The 12,944-nt window shown below is 39.4% G+C and overlaps 2 protein-coding genes across 2 annotated transcripts; one reads left to right on the top strand and one right to left on the bottom strand.

The window, feature by feature from the left end:
- Positions 1–8,320: 8,320 nt before the first annotated feature.
- LOC146167990 (actin, muscle) lies at positions 8,321–9,622 on the bottom strand. The gene is made up of 3 exons (XM_083384041.1): positions 9,004–9,622; positions 8,727–8,918; positions 8,321–8,646 (listed from the first exon to the last, which is right to left on the bottom strand). The coding sequence occupies exons 1-3, from the start codon at positions 9,620–9,622 to the stop codon at positions 8,321–8,323; spliced, it is 1,137 nt and encodes a 378-aa protein (XP_083240167.1).
- Positions 9,623–11,642: 2,020 nt separating this feature from the next.
- On the top strand, positions 11,643–12,944 carry LOC146167989 (actin, muscle). Its single transcript, XM_083383995.1, has 3 exons — positions 11,643–12,261; positions 12,347–12,538; positions 12,619–12,944. The coding sequence occupies exons 1-3, from the start codon at positions 11,643–11,645 to the stop codon at positions 12,942–12,944; spliced, it is 1,137 nt and encodes a 378-aa protein (XP_083240121.1).

Raw genomic sequence — 12,944 nt, 5'->3', positions numbered from 1 at the left:
CATTAAAGAACAAAAACTTACTTAACCAAAAAACTTTACACTTGTTCTCCGTTCGAACGTGAATCGGACTAACTGCTGGGCTAGCCGTGGGAACACCGCTGATGGAGCCGTCAGCTAGCGATCGGTTTTGTCAAGCATTGTGGCGATTAGTTGCGCTAAAATAAAATGACTGCTCGAATTCATTTCGATCTCTGGCATATCGATCGCACTGCGAACTGCAACACAACCGGTCAAATTAAAACGGAAGAATTTGCCTTTCGAAGCGCACAACCTGTGTCAAAACGACGGTTTGTGGTTTCTATCACACAGGACACAATGGACAAATCCTGGCACGGCGCTGCGTGATGCAAAATAATAGCGACGCGCGGTTGACGCTCACCGGTGTGCCCGAATCGAGAATGATGCGGTATTTGGGCGGTCAGCTACATTTCCCCATTGTCCTTTGGCCTTATTGTTTGTAGAAGCGCCCAAGCGACGGTGTATTACGACGCGCTGGTCCGAGAGCGGGAGACACTGGGAGAGGCGGGCGTGCTTCCTCTAGCCGCGATAAACGCTCGAGGTGGACGTCGTTAAGCAACAGGCAGCTGCACTAGGCGCGTATTTCCGACTCGCTTGGGCGCGCGGAAGGCGAGCGCGGGTTGCGTATCGATTGTCTTTGCTCAGGCGCCTTGAACGCCTACTAGGGATCGTTAATGGACGGACGATGCCCATTGGAGCAAGCGTAAGTGCCTTGTCGATAAAGGCCAGTGGGGCGAAAAGGGCTGCTTGCGCGAGCCGCAATAAAGCGAGTGACAAATCTGCTTCCGTCGCGATGGCTTGTGACTTTCTGGGTCGGCCTGGATCGCGCTTGCGTGCCGATGGACCACGTGCGCGCCCCATCAACTTGCCCTGACCCCAGTGACCGACTCGCGAACCTCTCATTGTTCAACCGCCGTCGTATTAGCGTCGTAATATTGCCGTCGTGGGCCTTAAAATCTAGTGGGCGTTTCAATACGATTTTTTGGAAGATTTTCGCAGTAAAACTTTTGCGGTTAGGCGGTTTCTAGTTATAGGTCTCGGTGTCTAGGTAAGACTTTTCTTCCAAAAAATTACACTACCAATTTAAAATTCGTCACATAAGTTTATATGTTATTTTTGATAATAGTTGGCAAGAAAATACCGAGTAAATTAATAAACATTTCTCCGAAGAATTTGTTAGATGGATCGTCATATCAATTATACCGTTCTAATTATTTATTATCGAAAAATATATTTTACTGCTGCGATTTCTCTACCTTAAATAATGATGCAATTTAAAAAAATTAAGCACGAGCAATACCATAAATTTTGGACAAATGATCATCGATTATAGTAACAGTCATCATAAATGTGTAAACGAGGCTTGATAAACTAATCTCTCCCGCTGGGCCGACTCGCAACACGAGAGCAATCCACAACGCTCGACTTACTAATTAATGATACGACCGCATCCCAAACCAGTGTCGTTGTGTAAATTGACGAGTGGTCGTAAACGCCCCAAGAACTTTATGCATTTCAAACAGTGCGATAAGTAACAACCGATGTAATTTTTTACTTTTATAACACAAATTATTTATTCACTATTTTAACATTTTTTTGAATATATATTTAGTAGCAATCTATTTAAGCAGCGAATATACAAATGTATAAACCTACGAAATACGCCTTAATTTTTCAAAACCATGGATAAATGTTTTTTAAGGAAACAACATACCAAATTTAACTACAGGCCAAAACCCTAATATGTATTAACTTAAAATCATACTCATTTAAAAGAGAATATGATTACTTTCTTGTAGTATAAATTGTACGACCTTTACATCTTGGCATACCGCTACGCATTTAAATAATGCTATAAATCTAACTTTATATTTATATTAAATATATATATATATATACGATTTTAGCGTTGTAATTCATCATGTTGCCAATCTCCGACAGTGTAGCTGAAATTTATCAAAGTCAAATCCACTGGAGTCCCAATTTCGTTAACAGGCGGATCATGTCAAATAAGACAATTAATAAAGACATAACGCGCGCGTGTCACAGCGAGAATGCATCGGCAAAACAAAGTGCGACACGTTTCGCTAGAACGCGATTCATCGCCGGGCAAATCCCGAGTCTTTTGAATGCAAGGCCTCCCGCCAACTTGAAGTTCTAATAAGAAATCTTTATCCGAGCTTTTGTTAATTAAACTCGCGCGAGCGAGCGAGGTCGCACGAAACTTCGTCCCTCGTTCTATCGAAAAGATCGAGCTTTAATCCCTACAGAAGTAAACCGTGAAAACTAGTGACCTGTTACTGCCGCGCCATAGATGCGCATTCGCGTGATATCTTAGCCGCCCCGAATTATACCACAATCAAAGCCAAACCTATATAGTCGCTTTCGCTGGTGCAACAAAACAATAAAGCGCGCACGAACTGTTTACGCACATCAGCAGCCATTTTGGTTTTGTAATCGAAGCAATCCGCAGCAGAGGTCCCCGTTTTATTAACCAGTTTGAAAAATTAGAGAAAACAAGTTGGAAACATAAACGGAGTGGTGTGAGGAGCTAAGCCAAGTGTAAATAAATCTTGTTGAATAAGGCAGGGGGGCATGAAGGGAAGTTTGTAATGCGTGTTCACTTTCTCCTAACGCAGGTATAGGCAATACGCCACCAGTGTGTTCAATTAAAGTCTAAAAGTTTAAAATGATGGCAACATCAACTGTTGAATACCTTCAGTCAACAAAAATTATTTAAAATTCGTGGAATACGCATCGAATTTTTCGTAGAAGCCTATCTGAAAAAACTAATCGTTTTTAAAACAACATACCTTTTTCATTACACTGCTGTAAACGATAGTTTGTTGTAAAATCAAGGTTTCGAGAAAGCTTATCTTGGTCGACATTTGAGATACATAATAAAGGAACGATTTTAAATAAAGGAAGATACAAAATAAAGGACGATTTTTGTAAAATCTATCGTCGTCTAAATATGGTAGACATTTATCGTTTGGAAAAATGTTCATCTCTATTTCATACGACTCATCTCGTCTAAACTTTAAATCAGCATATTACTAACACTCTACGAAACTTTTCCAATGATCGCTACAACACATGGTACACTTCGCATAAGGTGTGACATTAACCCTGCTTCATTTTTCACCACTATTCCTGTCTGACAAAATTGTCTTGGCGGCGCTGTCAAGGTGTGAGGCGTGAAATCGCCTATCTATCACACCCTTCCTTACCTGGTGGACTTGCTCACGGGTATTGCACCATTTTGTTTCGCGCTCTGTCGATGAATTCGTCTACATACTAGTCATCGCGTTTCGTCTGTCAATTTATTTTAAACGATAGTAACACAAAAAATATTTACGCGTTTTCTGATATCCTATTTTAACAATTCCGACCAGGCATTTTCAACGTTTCGACGTCAAACACAGGTGGCCTTTCACAGGGTGAATGACACCAAACTCAAATTCTATGGTATCTTTAAATTTTATCTGTTTTATTTAATATTGTTTTAACGAAATCGCCAGTAAAATGTTAACCTGATTATGTAGTGTTGACTTAGTTTGAATTTAACTCTAAAACACCATTGTGAAAAGTCACCTCACTTGAAATTTAAAACGATCAATACAAATTGTTTATCTATTGTAAAACATCGTCTTATTTCAACCGCCGATAAATAACTGAATAAAAAAAAGGAAAATTCAATGTTGCTTGTGTTAAGTTTAAGTTTTCTTTATATATGAATGTAAATGTCCGTATATTTTCAAGCTTGTTGAAAATGCGCGAAATTATCTTAAATACGCGTTATTAACTTACAAATACCAAATTGAAAGAGAACAACAAGTATAACCTGGTGCTTTTAATGTTTACTACGACAACTATTAAGGCATGATAAACTAAAACAATTCTACCGAACAAACGCTTCTTTGATAGATATTCTATACAAGCTGTCGTTGACAAAAGTTATGGCAACACACAACTGTTTTACTGATGCGAAATTCTAATTAGCCTCTTCGTTCAGTCGAACATCGCAACCGTGTAGAGCACAGGCGAAAAATGCAAACGTATGAGGGTGTAACAGCACAACGAAATAACTTGCATGGACCTCATCCCGATGATTGAGCCATGGTAAACGATCTATAGCCCCAAACTATATTTATCGCGTAAGGGCATCGCTATCGGATGCTTCACGTACTCGCATCAGCTTTCCTTGGCAAATTAGATGTTTCCATTCCAGTAAAATGATAGTCCTTGTTTCTTACCTTTCCTAATATTTAAATGCCGCAGTGTTAAAGGATTGTGGTTATGATAAAAATAACTGGAATTCAGAGCTTATAGAACATTTATGTCGTTATTTGCAATTGTAATTTTTTAATATTTTAGTTAACTAATATATCGGCCTATATTTCGCTAATATATTTCGCTATAAAGCATCATCAGTATCAAAAAACATAACACAACATAAGTCAAGAAGTACGCTAATAAAAACCTAAACAAACTGTTCTAGGCAAGTGGTGCGCTACGCTGGTGCGCCTGTTGATTTGAGTAATAATATCCTATTTTCCCCAAAATAACATATTCGTAATTATTTATTAAAGTACCGTATATTGAATTAAATAAAAAATCAACAATTCCATATGGTTTAAAAACAATACGTTAAAATTGTAAATACCACCAGTTATAAATGAAGCCACGTGTTATACTAACAGACAGAAATGAAACAGTCAGCTCGTAATAGCTGTCAATACATCAGGGGTGGTCCATTTTAGAGCCTCCGGAAGGATTACCAATAAGGTGCCAAATAAACCCATTATCCCCCTAAAAATTTTGAGTTTTTAATGCGGTAAAGATTATAATCTTAACCAGCACCTGTTCGTTGGATAGTTTGCGCTGATCGTTGTGACTTTTCGTTACTTATTTCCGTAGACAGGACGTTAGTCATACATTTAGCAGCAGTTTTAAAAGGAAAAATATTGATCGGTTTGGGTTAATGAAACTTCGTTCGTATTGGCCTACCTATACCTTTACAAGACTTATTTGTAGAACAATAAGGTGTGCAAAAGTGATCAGTGAATAACTCAATCAGTTACAGTATATCGCGAATTAGGATTATATATTTCAATGATTCAAAGTATATATAAAAATGTGAAAATACCGAATTCGGCAAATATAGCGGCCGTATGTAGTTTGCACAAACTTGGGACAAAATATAACCAGGCGTGACTGGTGGTAATCAATCATTCGTCAAACGACGAAGTAGCCCTGACACCTGTCATAACACAGTTCGTTTCTTCCTAACCGACGCACTGTTTGAGGGGAAAACAAACCAAGCGCGGCCCGACAGGGCGACATTTTTTCTTACCACGTCAAAGTTTTGGGGCACAAATTAAGGTTTAATACCACCTGCGTACTCGTAAACGCGGACTTGGAGCACCGTGCGCTGTTTGTTTTGGTTATCCGGGATTGGATTTCCGTGACCGCAAATCTTGATGACTCTTCCCACCTTCTATATGACCGCTACAGGCTCAACCCGGCTTCAACACAGACGCCAGGTTTGTGTGCCGACCAATAACGTGCAAAGTTTCGCATGGCAACAGTTAAACAGCATATGGGCAGTTGCGCTTTGTACCTGTCGGCCTGCTTATCTTCTGACACGTTAGCGTGGCAACTATAAACTCACCTTATAACCTACCCCCCCACCACCCTTTGCCGAGAAGCAACGAACAAAGGCTGAAGTATGAGCGCTCACCTGCGCTGGAATCGCTCCGGTCCTTCAGGGATGCCCACTCACATTCCTCATTGGCCGAATATCAACTTGGCGTTAATGACGTGCCTGCTGCCCAGCGCGTTTCCAATGATTTTATCGTCTTATTTTTTATAGGATTAAGCGATACTGGTAGACTTCGCGTGATTCAGAGCGCACCTGCAAAACGCATCACTGCGACATCGCGCGAGCAAAACAAAGTCAATACGCTGTTTTTGGCAAAATCTTTAACATCCTTCACTTTTCGTTTACAACATAAAATGTACTTTCCAGGATTTTATTCATGCATTCTGAAATTAGACAAATGGTTTTCAGTTTTTTGTTGCATTTTGTTGATTTAATAAACATTAATTCTAAATATTAAACAGGAATTTTGATTTTTTTATGACGCTCTTATAATTTCAATAAATGTATATCAGTTTACCATTAAAAACGTATAGGAAACATAAGAAACGGTCTTGCAAGTCATTTCAATGTTTAGGTCACTACATGAAATCCCGAAACGAGTAATCCAAGTATATATATTTTTTTATTTATATTTATTGTTTTAAAAGTACATTGTTGGTAGTTGCTCTGTTTCCTCACAAAAAGGCCAAAATCTAAAGAACCCACTGTAAAATTTGAGATGCCAGCGACAAAATGAATGGATTACTTTGGAAAGGTCTGAAACGGTTGACCTCGCTACAGGATTAATGCCTTCAGTTGTGTTTTTACCGTGCGTCGGCTAGCCGCGTCGAACAAACGTCCACGACTGCCTTTACTGTAGCGGCTCGATTCTCCACATCAGCCACACCGTTAAAGCGGAGGACATGGCATGGGAGGACGGTCCGCTCCGAAGCCCGTTTGCTGCCGCCCGCCGGGATGTGGTTATACCGTATGGGCCGGAACAGTCGGCATGAAATCGGGATGGGATTCGCCGCGTGTCACTTGTCCCGCTCGCGGCACCCAGTCCCCTGCGCGGCCTCTTAACAGGCGCATCTGCTTGTTGGGCTGCCGCTGCTGCCCCTTCTTGGCTCACGTGCTTATGTTGGTTTTGCTGCTCAAGTCCCGACGCCGGAGCCGAGAGCCGCCGGGCTGCGTTTGATCTGATGAACGACGCGTTACACGCTCCCCTTGCACTCTCGTCGCTTGAGCAATTTTATGCCAATTGGCCTGGCTCGTGCTGCCGCTTGGCAACCTTGGGCAGGGCCCGAGAGTCCTATATTGAGCAAATCCGCTTTTTGATTAAATGGCGGAAAACGTCATTAAAAATCGCGGTCAAGGGTTGTAGTTTGATGTCGCAAATGCAATGGTCCATTTCTGACTGTTTATTTGAATGAAATATAATTATTCCATCTGCATAAGTGTTTGTATCCCTTTAGAAATATAAAAAAAAAATTCATCCAAATTTTATGTAAACATAAATCCGTACTGGAAATGCTGCGTATAAAGCTACATTGTATGTCAACTTTGTTGCCTCAAAACGAAACTATATCCTTAGCAGATAAATAGTTTGATATGTAATAATATTTGTTGCAATTATTATTGTTAAATAAAATTTGTACGCAGAACTATTGATTCCAGATGTTCCTTAGTGCCAATATAAGCAAGCAAATTTTAAATATTCAAAGGTAATTTTGACTACAAACCCGTAAGCCCGTCGTCAAAATATTTACTCACTCATGTTTTACAAAATTAAAATTTACACTTTAAAGTGGAATGGCTATTCTCATAGTTGAAAAAAATTTAATCCTAAAGCATGCATTGCCTAATATTTGTAATATTACATTTATTAGCTTTGATATTTTTTATTAGTTAATCGACTTCTTTATCGCTCTCTAACGGTCGCTGTGTTTTTCTCATGTAGTACAGCAATTCCATTCCTGGTATTTGTTATATACTCTAAACGTGTATGGAATTTAGACGTTTCTGTTTTTAAAAATATTTTCGGCAATCTGTCTTTAAAATGCAACAACTCTTGCAGTTTTTGGTGTACTTTTATTTTCTTCGGCGAAGCTGTTTTTGTCTAACACGCAATCAGATTTTGAAAAATTTCGATACACCTACCGGTTTTATTTTTAATAATCGTCTTAATCTTTTTGTTTTTCAGATTCTCGCAACAAACATACTTATCATTATTTTGAAAATATAAATACTATTAATTGAATGAAATAAATAGTTGACTAACATTTTGTATTGTACTTTAAAAAGGTCATCTTCAAATGTGTTGCAGGATATCTTATTTTAATCTCACAAAGAGCTAAATTCGCACAATCAAATGCCTGCATTTTTTATTTGCGACAAATAACCTTGGTCCGAATGTTTTTGTAATTCAAAGTTATACGTATTGCATTGTCTATATGCTGTTAGTTATCTAAGTTTTTCGTTTTGGTGTAATGCAGTAACTTGGATGGGTTTTGCACAAATTGCAGTTTGTAACACGGTAGGAAAAACAACCGATTATTTTGACTTGAAAACAATTTATTACTTTTCTCTCAATACCGCACAACGTTTGTTGAAATTAAACAACTTGTTGCAATAAATAAACTTAATTTAATACTAATCTCAAAAGCATTTTCTGTGAACAATGGATGGACCAGCTTCATCGTATTCTTGCTTGGTGATCCACATCTGCTGGAAGGTGGAGAGAGATGCGAGGATTGAGCCTCCAATCCAAACCGAGTATTTGCGCTCGGGAGGAGCAATGATCTTAATCTTCATAGTGCTTGGAGCAAGAGCGGTGATCTCTTTCTGCATCCTGTCGGCAATTCCGGGATACATGGTGGTTCCTCCTGAGAGAACGTTGTTGGCGTAAAGATCCTTACGGATGTCGATATCGCACTTCATGATTGAGTTGTAGGTCGTCTCGTGGATACCAGCCGATTCCATTCCTGGAGAATAAGTGATTTGAGACATATCTTTAGAAATGCTTTTAAAATTACGAAGACATGTATATCGATTCAGAACTTACCAATAAAAGATGGTTGGAACAAAGTTTCTGGGCAACGGAATCTCTCGTTTCCAATGGTGATAACCTGACCATCAGGCAGTTCGTAGCTTTTCTCAAGAGAGGTTGATGAGGCAGCAGTTGCCATCTCTTGCTCAAAGTCAAGGGCGACGTAGCAAAGTTTCTCTTTAATATCTCGAACGATTTCACGTTCGGCTGTAAATAAAATATATATCCATAGGCGTTTAATTTTAAACAAATTAGTTATTTTAAACAATAATAATAGGATTTCGGTATTGACCTGTGGTGACGAAAGAGTAGCCTCTTTCGGTAAGGATCTTCATCAAATAGTCGGTGAGATCGCGTCCAGCCAAGTCCAATCGGGCGATGGCGTGAGGGAGCGCGTATCCCTCGTAGATTGGGACATTGTGGGAAACACCGTCACCAGCATCAAGAACGATGCCGGTGGTTCTTCCTGAGGCGTAGAGGGAAAGCACAGCTTGGATGGCAACGTACATAGCTGGAACGTTGAAGGTCTCAAACATGATCTGGGTCATTTTTTCGCGGTTGGCCTTGGGGTTAAGTGGTGCCTCAGTAAGAAGTGTGGGGTGCTCTTCCGGGGCGACACGTAGCTCGTTGTAAAAAGTGTGATGCCAGATCTTCTCCATATCATCCCAGTTGGTGATGATTCCGTGCTCGATGGGATACTTGAGGGTGAGGATGCCACGCTTGCTCTGTGCTTCGTCGCCGACGTAGCTGTCCTTCTGACCCATACCGACCATGACACCCTGGTGTCTTGGTCTTCCAACAATGGAAGGGAATACAGCTCTTGGTGCATCATCACCAGCGAAACCAGACTTTACCAAACCGGATCCATTGTCGCACACCAGAGCGGTTTCATCAGCTTCAGAATCCGACATGTTGATAGTATATTCTTACTGCAAGAGAACATGGATGAATAAATTAATATTACACAAAGTGAATTAATATTAAAAACAGAGTAAATTAATATTAAAAAAAAAATTAGTTGTTTATACAAAAACAGTTGTTTATACAAAAACAGTTGTTTATACAAAAAACAAAACAAAAAAAAACAGTTGTTTATACAAAAGACGATTTTTGTGAACAAAAATATTATAGATGTAGCCGGGAAAATCAAAAAGGAAATCATTTCATAAAATACCGTAATAGCCTAGTTAGTAACAACATGTACCTCTAAATTCTCATACAAATCGTTAGGCCTATTAACCCATTTTTATACAAACACCGTTACAGGCCTGGTATATAAAATCATGTGAATTTTCATCAATGAAATTATTAACATTAAAGCTACATAAAACTATCATCAATCTCCGTAAACGTAAGCCAACCCTTAACACAAATAGTTTAACTTAACCTAGGTCATTGCATCTCTGTCAATTCAAAAACGCATCGCTTAGCAAAAAGGACGATGACAATATTCATAATACTGTTTTTCCTAAGTAGGCTAACTGGTTTATGTACGTTAAGGACCCGGTATAACTTACAGGAATTTGCATATCTGTTTACTTTTTACTTGTTCTGCTTTATAACTTTGATACACTAACAGAGTTTTAATTGCTAATCATAATAACTATCATACTACACAGAATCGAAAACACTCCTTGATGCTGTTTTTTTTTTATTTCAAATTATCTGAAACCTTCAGTAATTAAGCTCCGCACTAGTCCAGCATTAACATATAAACTTACCTTGCAATGTTTGTGATGCAGAAATGAATCAGATAGCAAAGTTAATTCACGTTGATTAGCATTTTACCACCAGGCTTATATACTCACCAATGGAAAGAAGGCAATGCCGTATATGGTGTTATTGGTTCCAGCTGTCATTCAAACAGATTTAGCAAGTTTGTTTCGCATCAGTGAGGTGCGAACAACTGACCACAAAAACAGTTGGTAACGAACAGTGATGCTTGCCCATATTGTCACTTACTGTAAATAGGAATTTTGTTTTGTTTGAAAAAATATTTTATAATTTAACGTTGCTATCCTTTATTTTCTCATGGAATCCTAGTACATCGTTCAGTTTTTACATATATGATGTAAGAAAACGATCAATTACAACAGTATCGGGATTTAGATAAACGTGCAGTTGTCTTTTTAAAATTAAACCGGTGTTCATATAAAAATATTGTTTTGTTATCCTAGTACGCTATACCAAAAATGTTTGGTATATGAAAATCCTTGTTTTTAAAAACTACGTTATGTTTAAAATAAATTAGAATTGTTTAAAAGCATGTAAAGTATATTTAACTCAAATTCAGTATCGGGGACGTGTTTAGTTACCCGAAAAAAATCTAGCGCAATCCTGCTGGAAGGGTCAACCAATAAAATTATTAAAACGAACAAATCATAAGCATGAACCATTATATGTTGCGTTTCCATGTAAAAAAAATAACCTAAAACAATTTTATAGCATCTGGATCGGTTTAGTCTTGAGATATTCTATATTTAGATCTAAACGCATTGCAAACAAAAGAATGGCCAAATATGGACAAGGCAATAGTTAATACTATATAGGGCGCCGACTGTCATTACCTTCGCAAGAAACGAGCCAACTGTCATGACGTGTGGGAGGCAGCGAAAGCAGCTGACGACAGCTTGATATCTTTGCAGCTTTAGCTCATAGCCAGTATAAAAAGAAACATTTCCTATTGTAACCCATCAATTGCATCTTACCTCTTTAGCTATTCAGAAAGCAACAGCATACTAACACAGGTAAACTTACAGTATAATGGTGAATCGATGTAATGAAAAAAGCAACATTTTTACTTCGTTGGATTAAACAGTGGAAAACTATATTAGATAAATGATAATTGCTTAATATTTGTATATGCAATCAGTCTGGTATAAAATATTATGAATTAAAGACATATGTTATTTGTTTGCAGGAAAAATCAATATGTCGGATTCTGAAGCTGATGAAACCGCTCTGGTGTGCGACAATGGATCCGGTTTGGTAAAGTCTGGTTTCGCTGGTGATGATGCACCAAGAGCCGTATTCCCTTCCATTGTTGGAAGACCAAGACACCAGGGTGTCATGGTCGGTATGGGTCAGAAGGACAGCTACGTCGGCGACGAAGCACAGAGCAAGCGTGGTATCCTCACCCTCAAGTATCCCATTGAGCACGGAATCATCACCAACTGGGATGATATGGAGAAGATCTGGCATCACACTTTTTATAACGAGCTACGTGTCGCCCCGGAAGAGCACCCCACACTTCTTACCGAAGCTCCACTCAACCCCAAGGCCAACCGCGAAAAGATGACCCAGATCATGTTTGAGACCTTCAACGTTCCAGCTATGTACGTTGCCATCCAAGCTGTGCTTTCCCTCTACGCCTCAGGAAGAACCACCGGCATTGTTCTTGATGCTGGCGACGGTGTCTCCCACAATGTCCCAATCTACGAGGGATACGCGCTCCCTCACGCCATCGCCCGATTGGACTTGGCTGGACGTGATCTCACCGACTATTTGATGAAGATCCTTACCGAAAGAGGCTACTCTTTCGTCACCACAGGTCAATACCGAAATCCTATTATTATTGTTTAAAATAACTAATTTGTTTAAAATTAAACGCCTATGGATATATATTTGATTTACAGCCGAACGTGAAATCGTTCGAGATATTAAAGAGAAACTTTGCTACGTCGCCCTTGACTTTGAGCAAGAGATGGCAACTGCTGCCTCATCAACCTCTCTTGAGAAAAGCTACGAACTGCCTGATGGTCAGGTTATCACCATTGGAAACGAGAGATTCCGTTGCCCAGAAACTTTGTTCCAACCATCTTTTATTGGTAAGTTCCGAATCGATATACATGTCTTCGTAATTTTAAAAGCATTTCTAAATATATGTCTCAAATCACTTATTCTCCAGGAATGGAATCGGCTGGTATCCACGAGACGACCTACAACTCAATCATGAAGTGCGATATCGACATCCGTAAGGATCTTTACGCCAACAACGTTCTCTCAGGAGGAACCACCATGTATCCCGGAATTGCCGACAGGATGCAGAAAGAGATCACCGCTCTTGCTCCAAGCACTATGAAGATTAAGATCATTGCTCCTCCCGAGCGCAAATACTCGGTCTGGATTGGAGGCTCAATCCTCGCATCTCTCTCCACCTTCCAGCAGATGTGGATCACCAAGCAAGAATACGATGAAGCTGGTCCATCCATTGTTCACAGAAAATGCTTTTAA

The sequence above is a fragment of the Ascidiella aspersa genome, chromosome 1, assembly GCF_963924565.1.
Source record: "Ascidiella aspersa chromosome 1, kaAscAspe10.2, whole genome shotgun sequence".
Classification (NCBI taxonomy): domain Eukaryota; kingdom Metazoa; phylum Chordata; class Ascidiacea; order Phlebobranchia; family Ascidiidae; genus Ascidiella; species Ascidiella aspersa.
This window is presented reverse-complemented; position numbering and strand designations above follow the sequence as displayed.

Bases quoted from the DNA above. Each gene is read 5' to 3' on its own strand.
- LOC146167990 (XM_083384041.1), bottom strand. From the start codon at position 9,622: ATGTCGGATTCTGAAGCTGATGAAACCGCTCTGGTGTGCGACAATGGA. The intron at 8,919-9,003 runs GTCAATACCGAA...TTTTATTTACAG, and splicing joins CTACTCTTTCGTCACCACAG to CCGAACGTGAAATCGTTCGA. The intron at 8,647-8,726 runs GTAAGTTCTGAA...CTTATTCTCCAG, and splicing joins GTTCCAACCATCTTTTATTG to GAATGGAATCGGCTGGTATC.
- LOC146167989 (XM_083383995.1), top strand. From the start codon at position 11,643: ATGTCGGATTCTGAAGCTGATGAAACCGCTCTGGTGTGCGACAATGGA. The intron at 12,262-12,346 runs GTCAATACCGAA...TTTGATTTACAG, and splicing joins CTACTCTTTCGTCACCACAG to CCGAACGTGAAATCGTTCGA. The intron at 12,539-12,618 runs GTAAGTTCCGAA...CTTATTCTCCAG, and splicing joins GTTCCAACCATCTTTTATTG to GAATGGAATCGGCTGGTATC.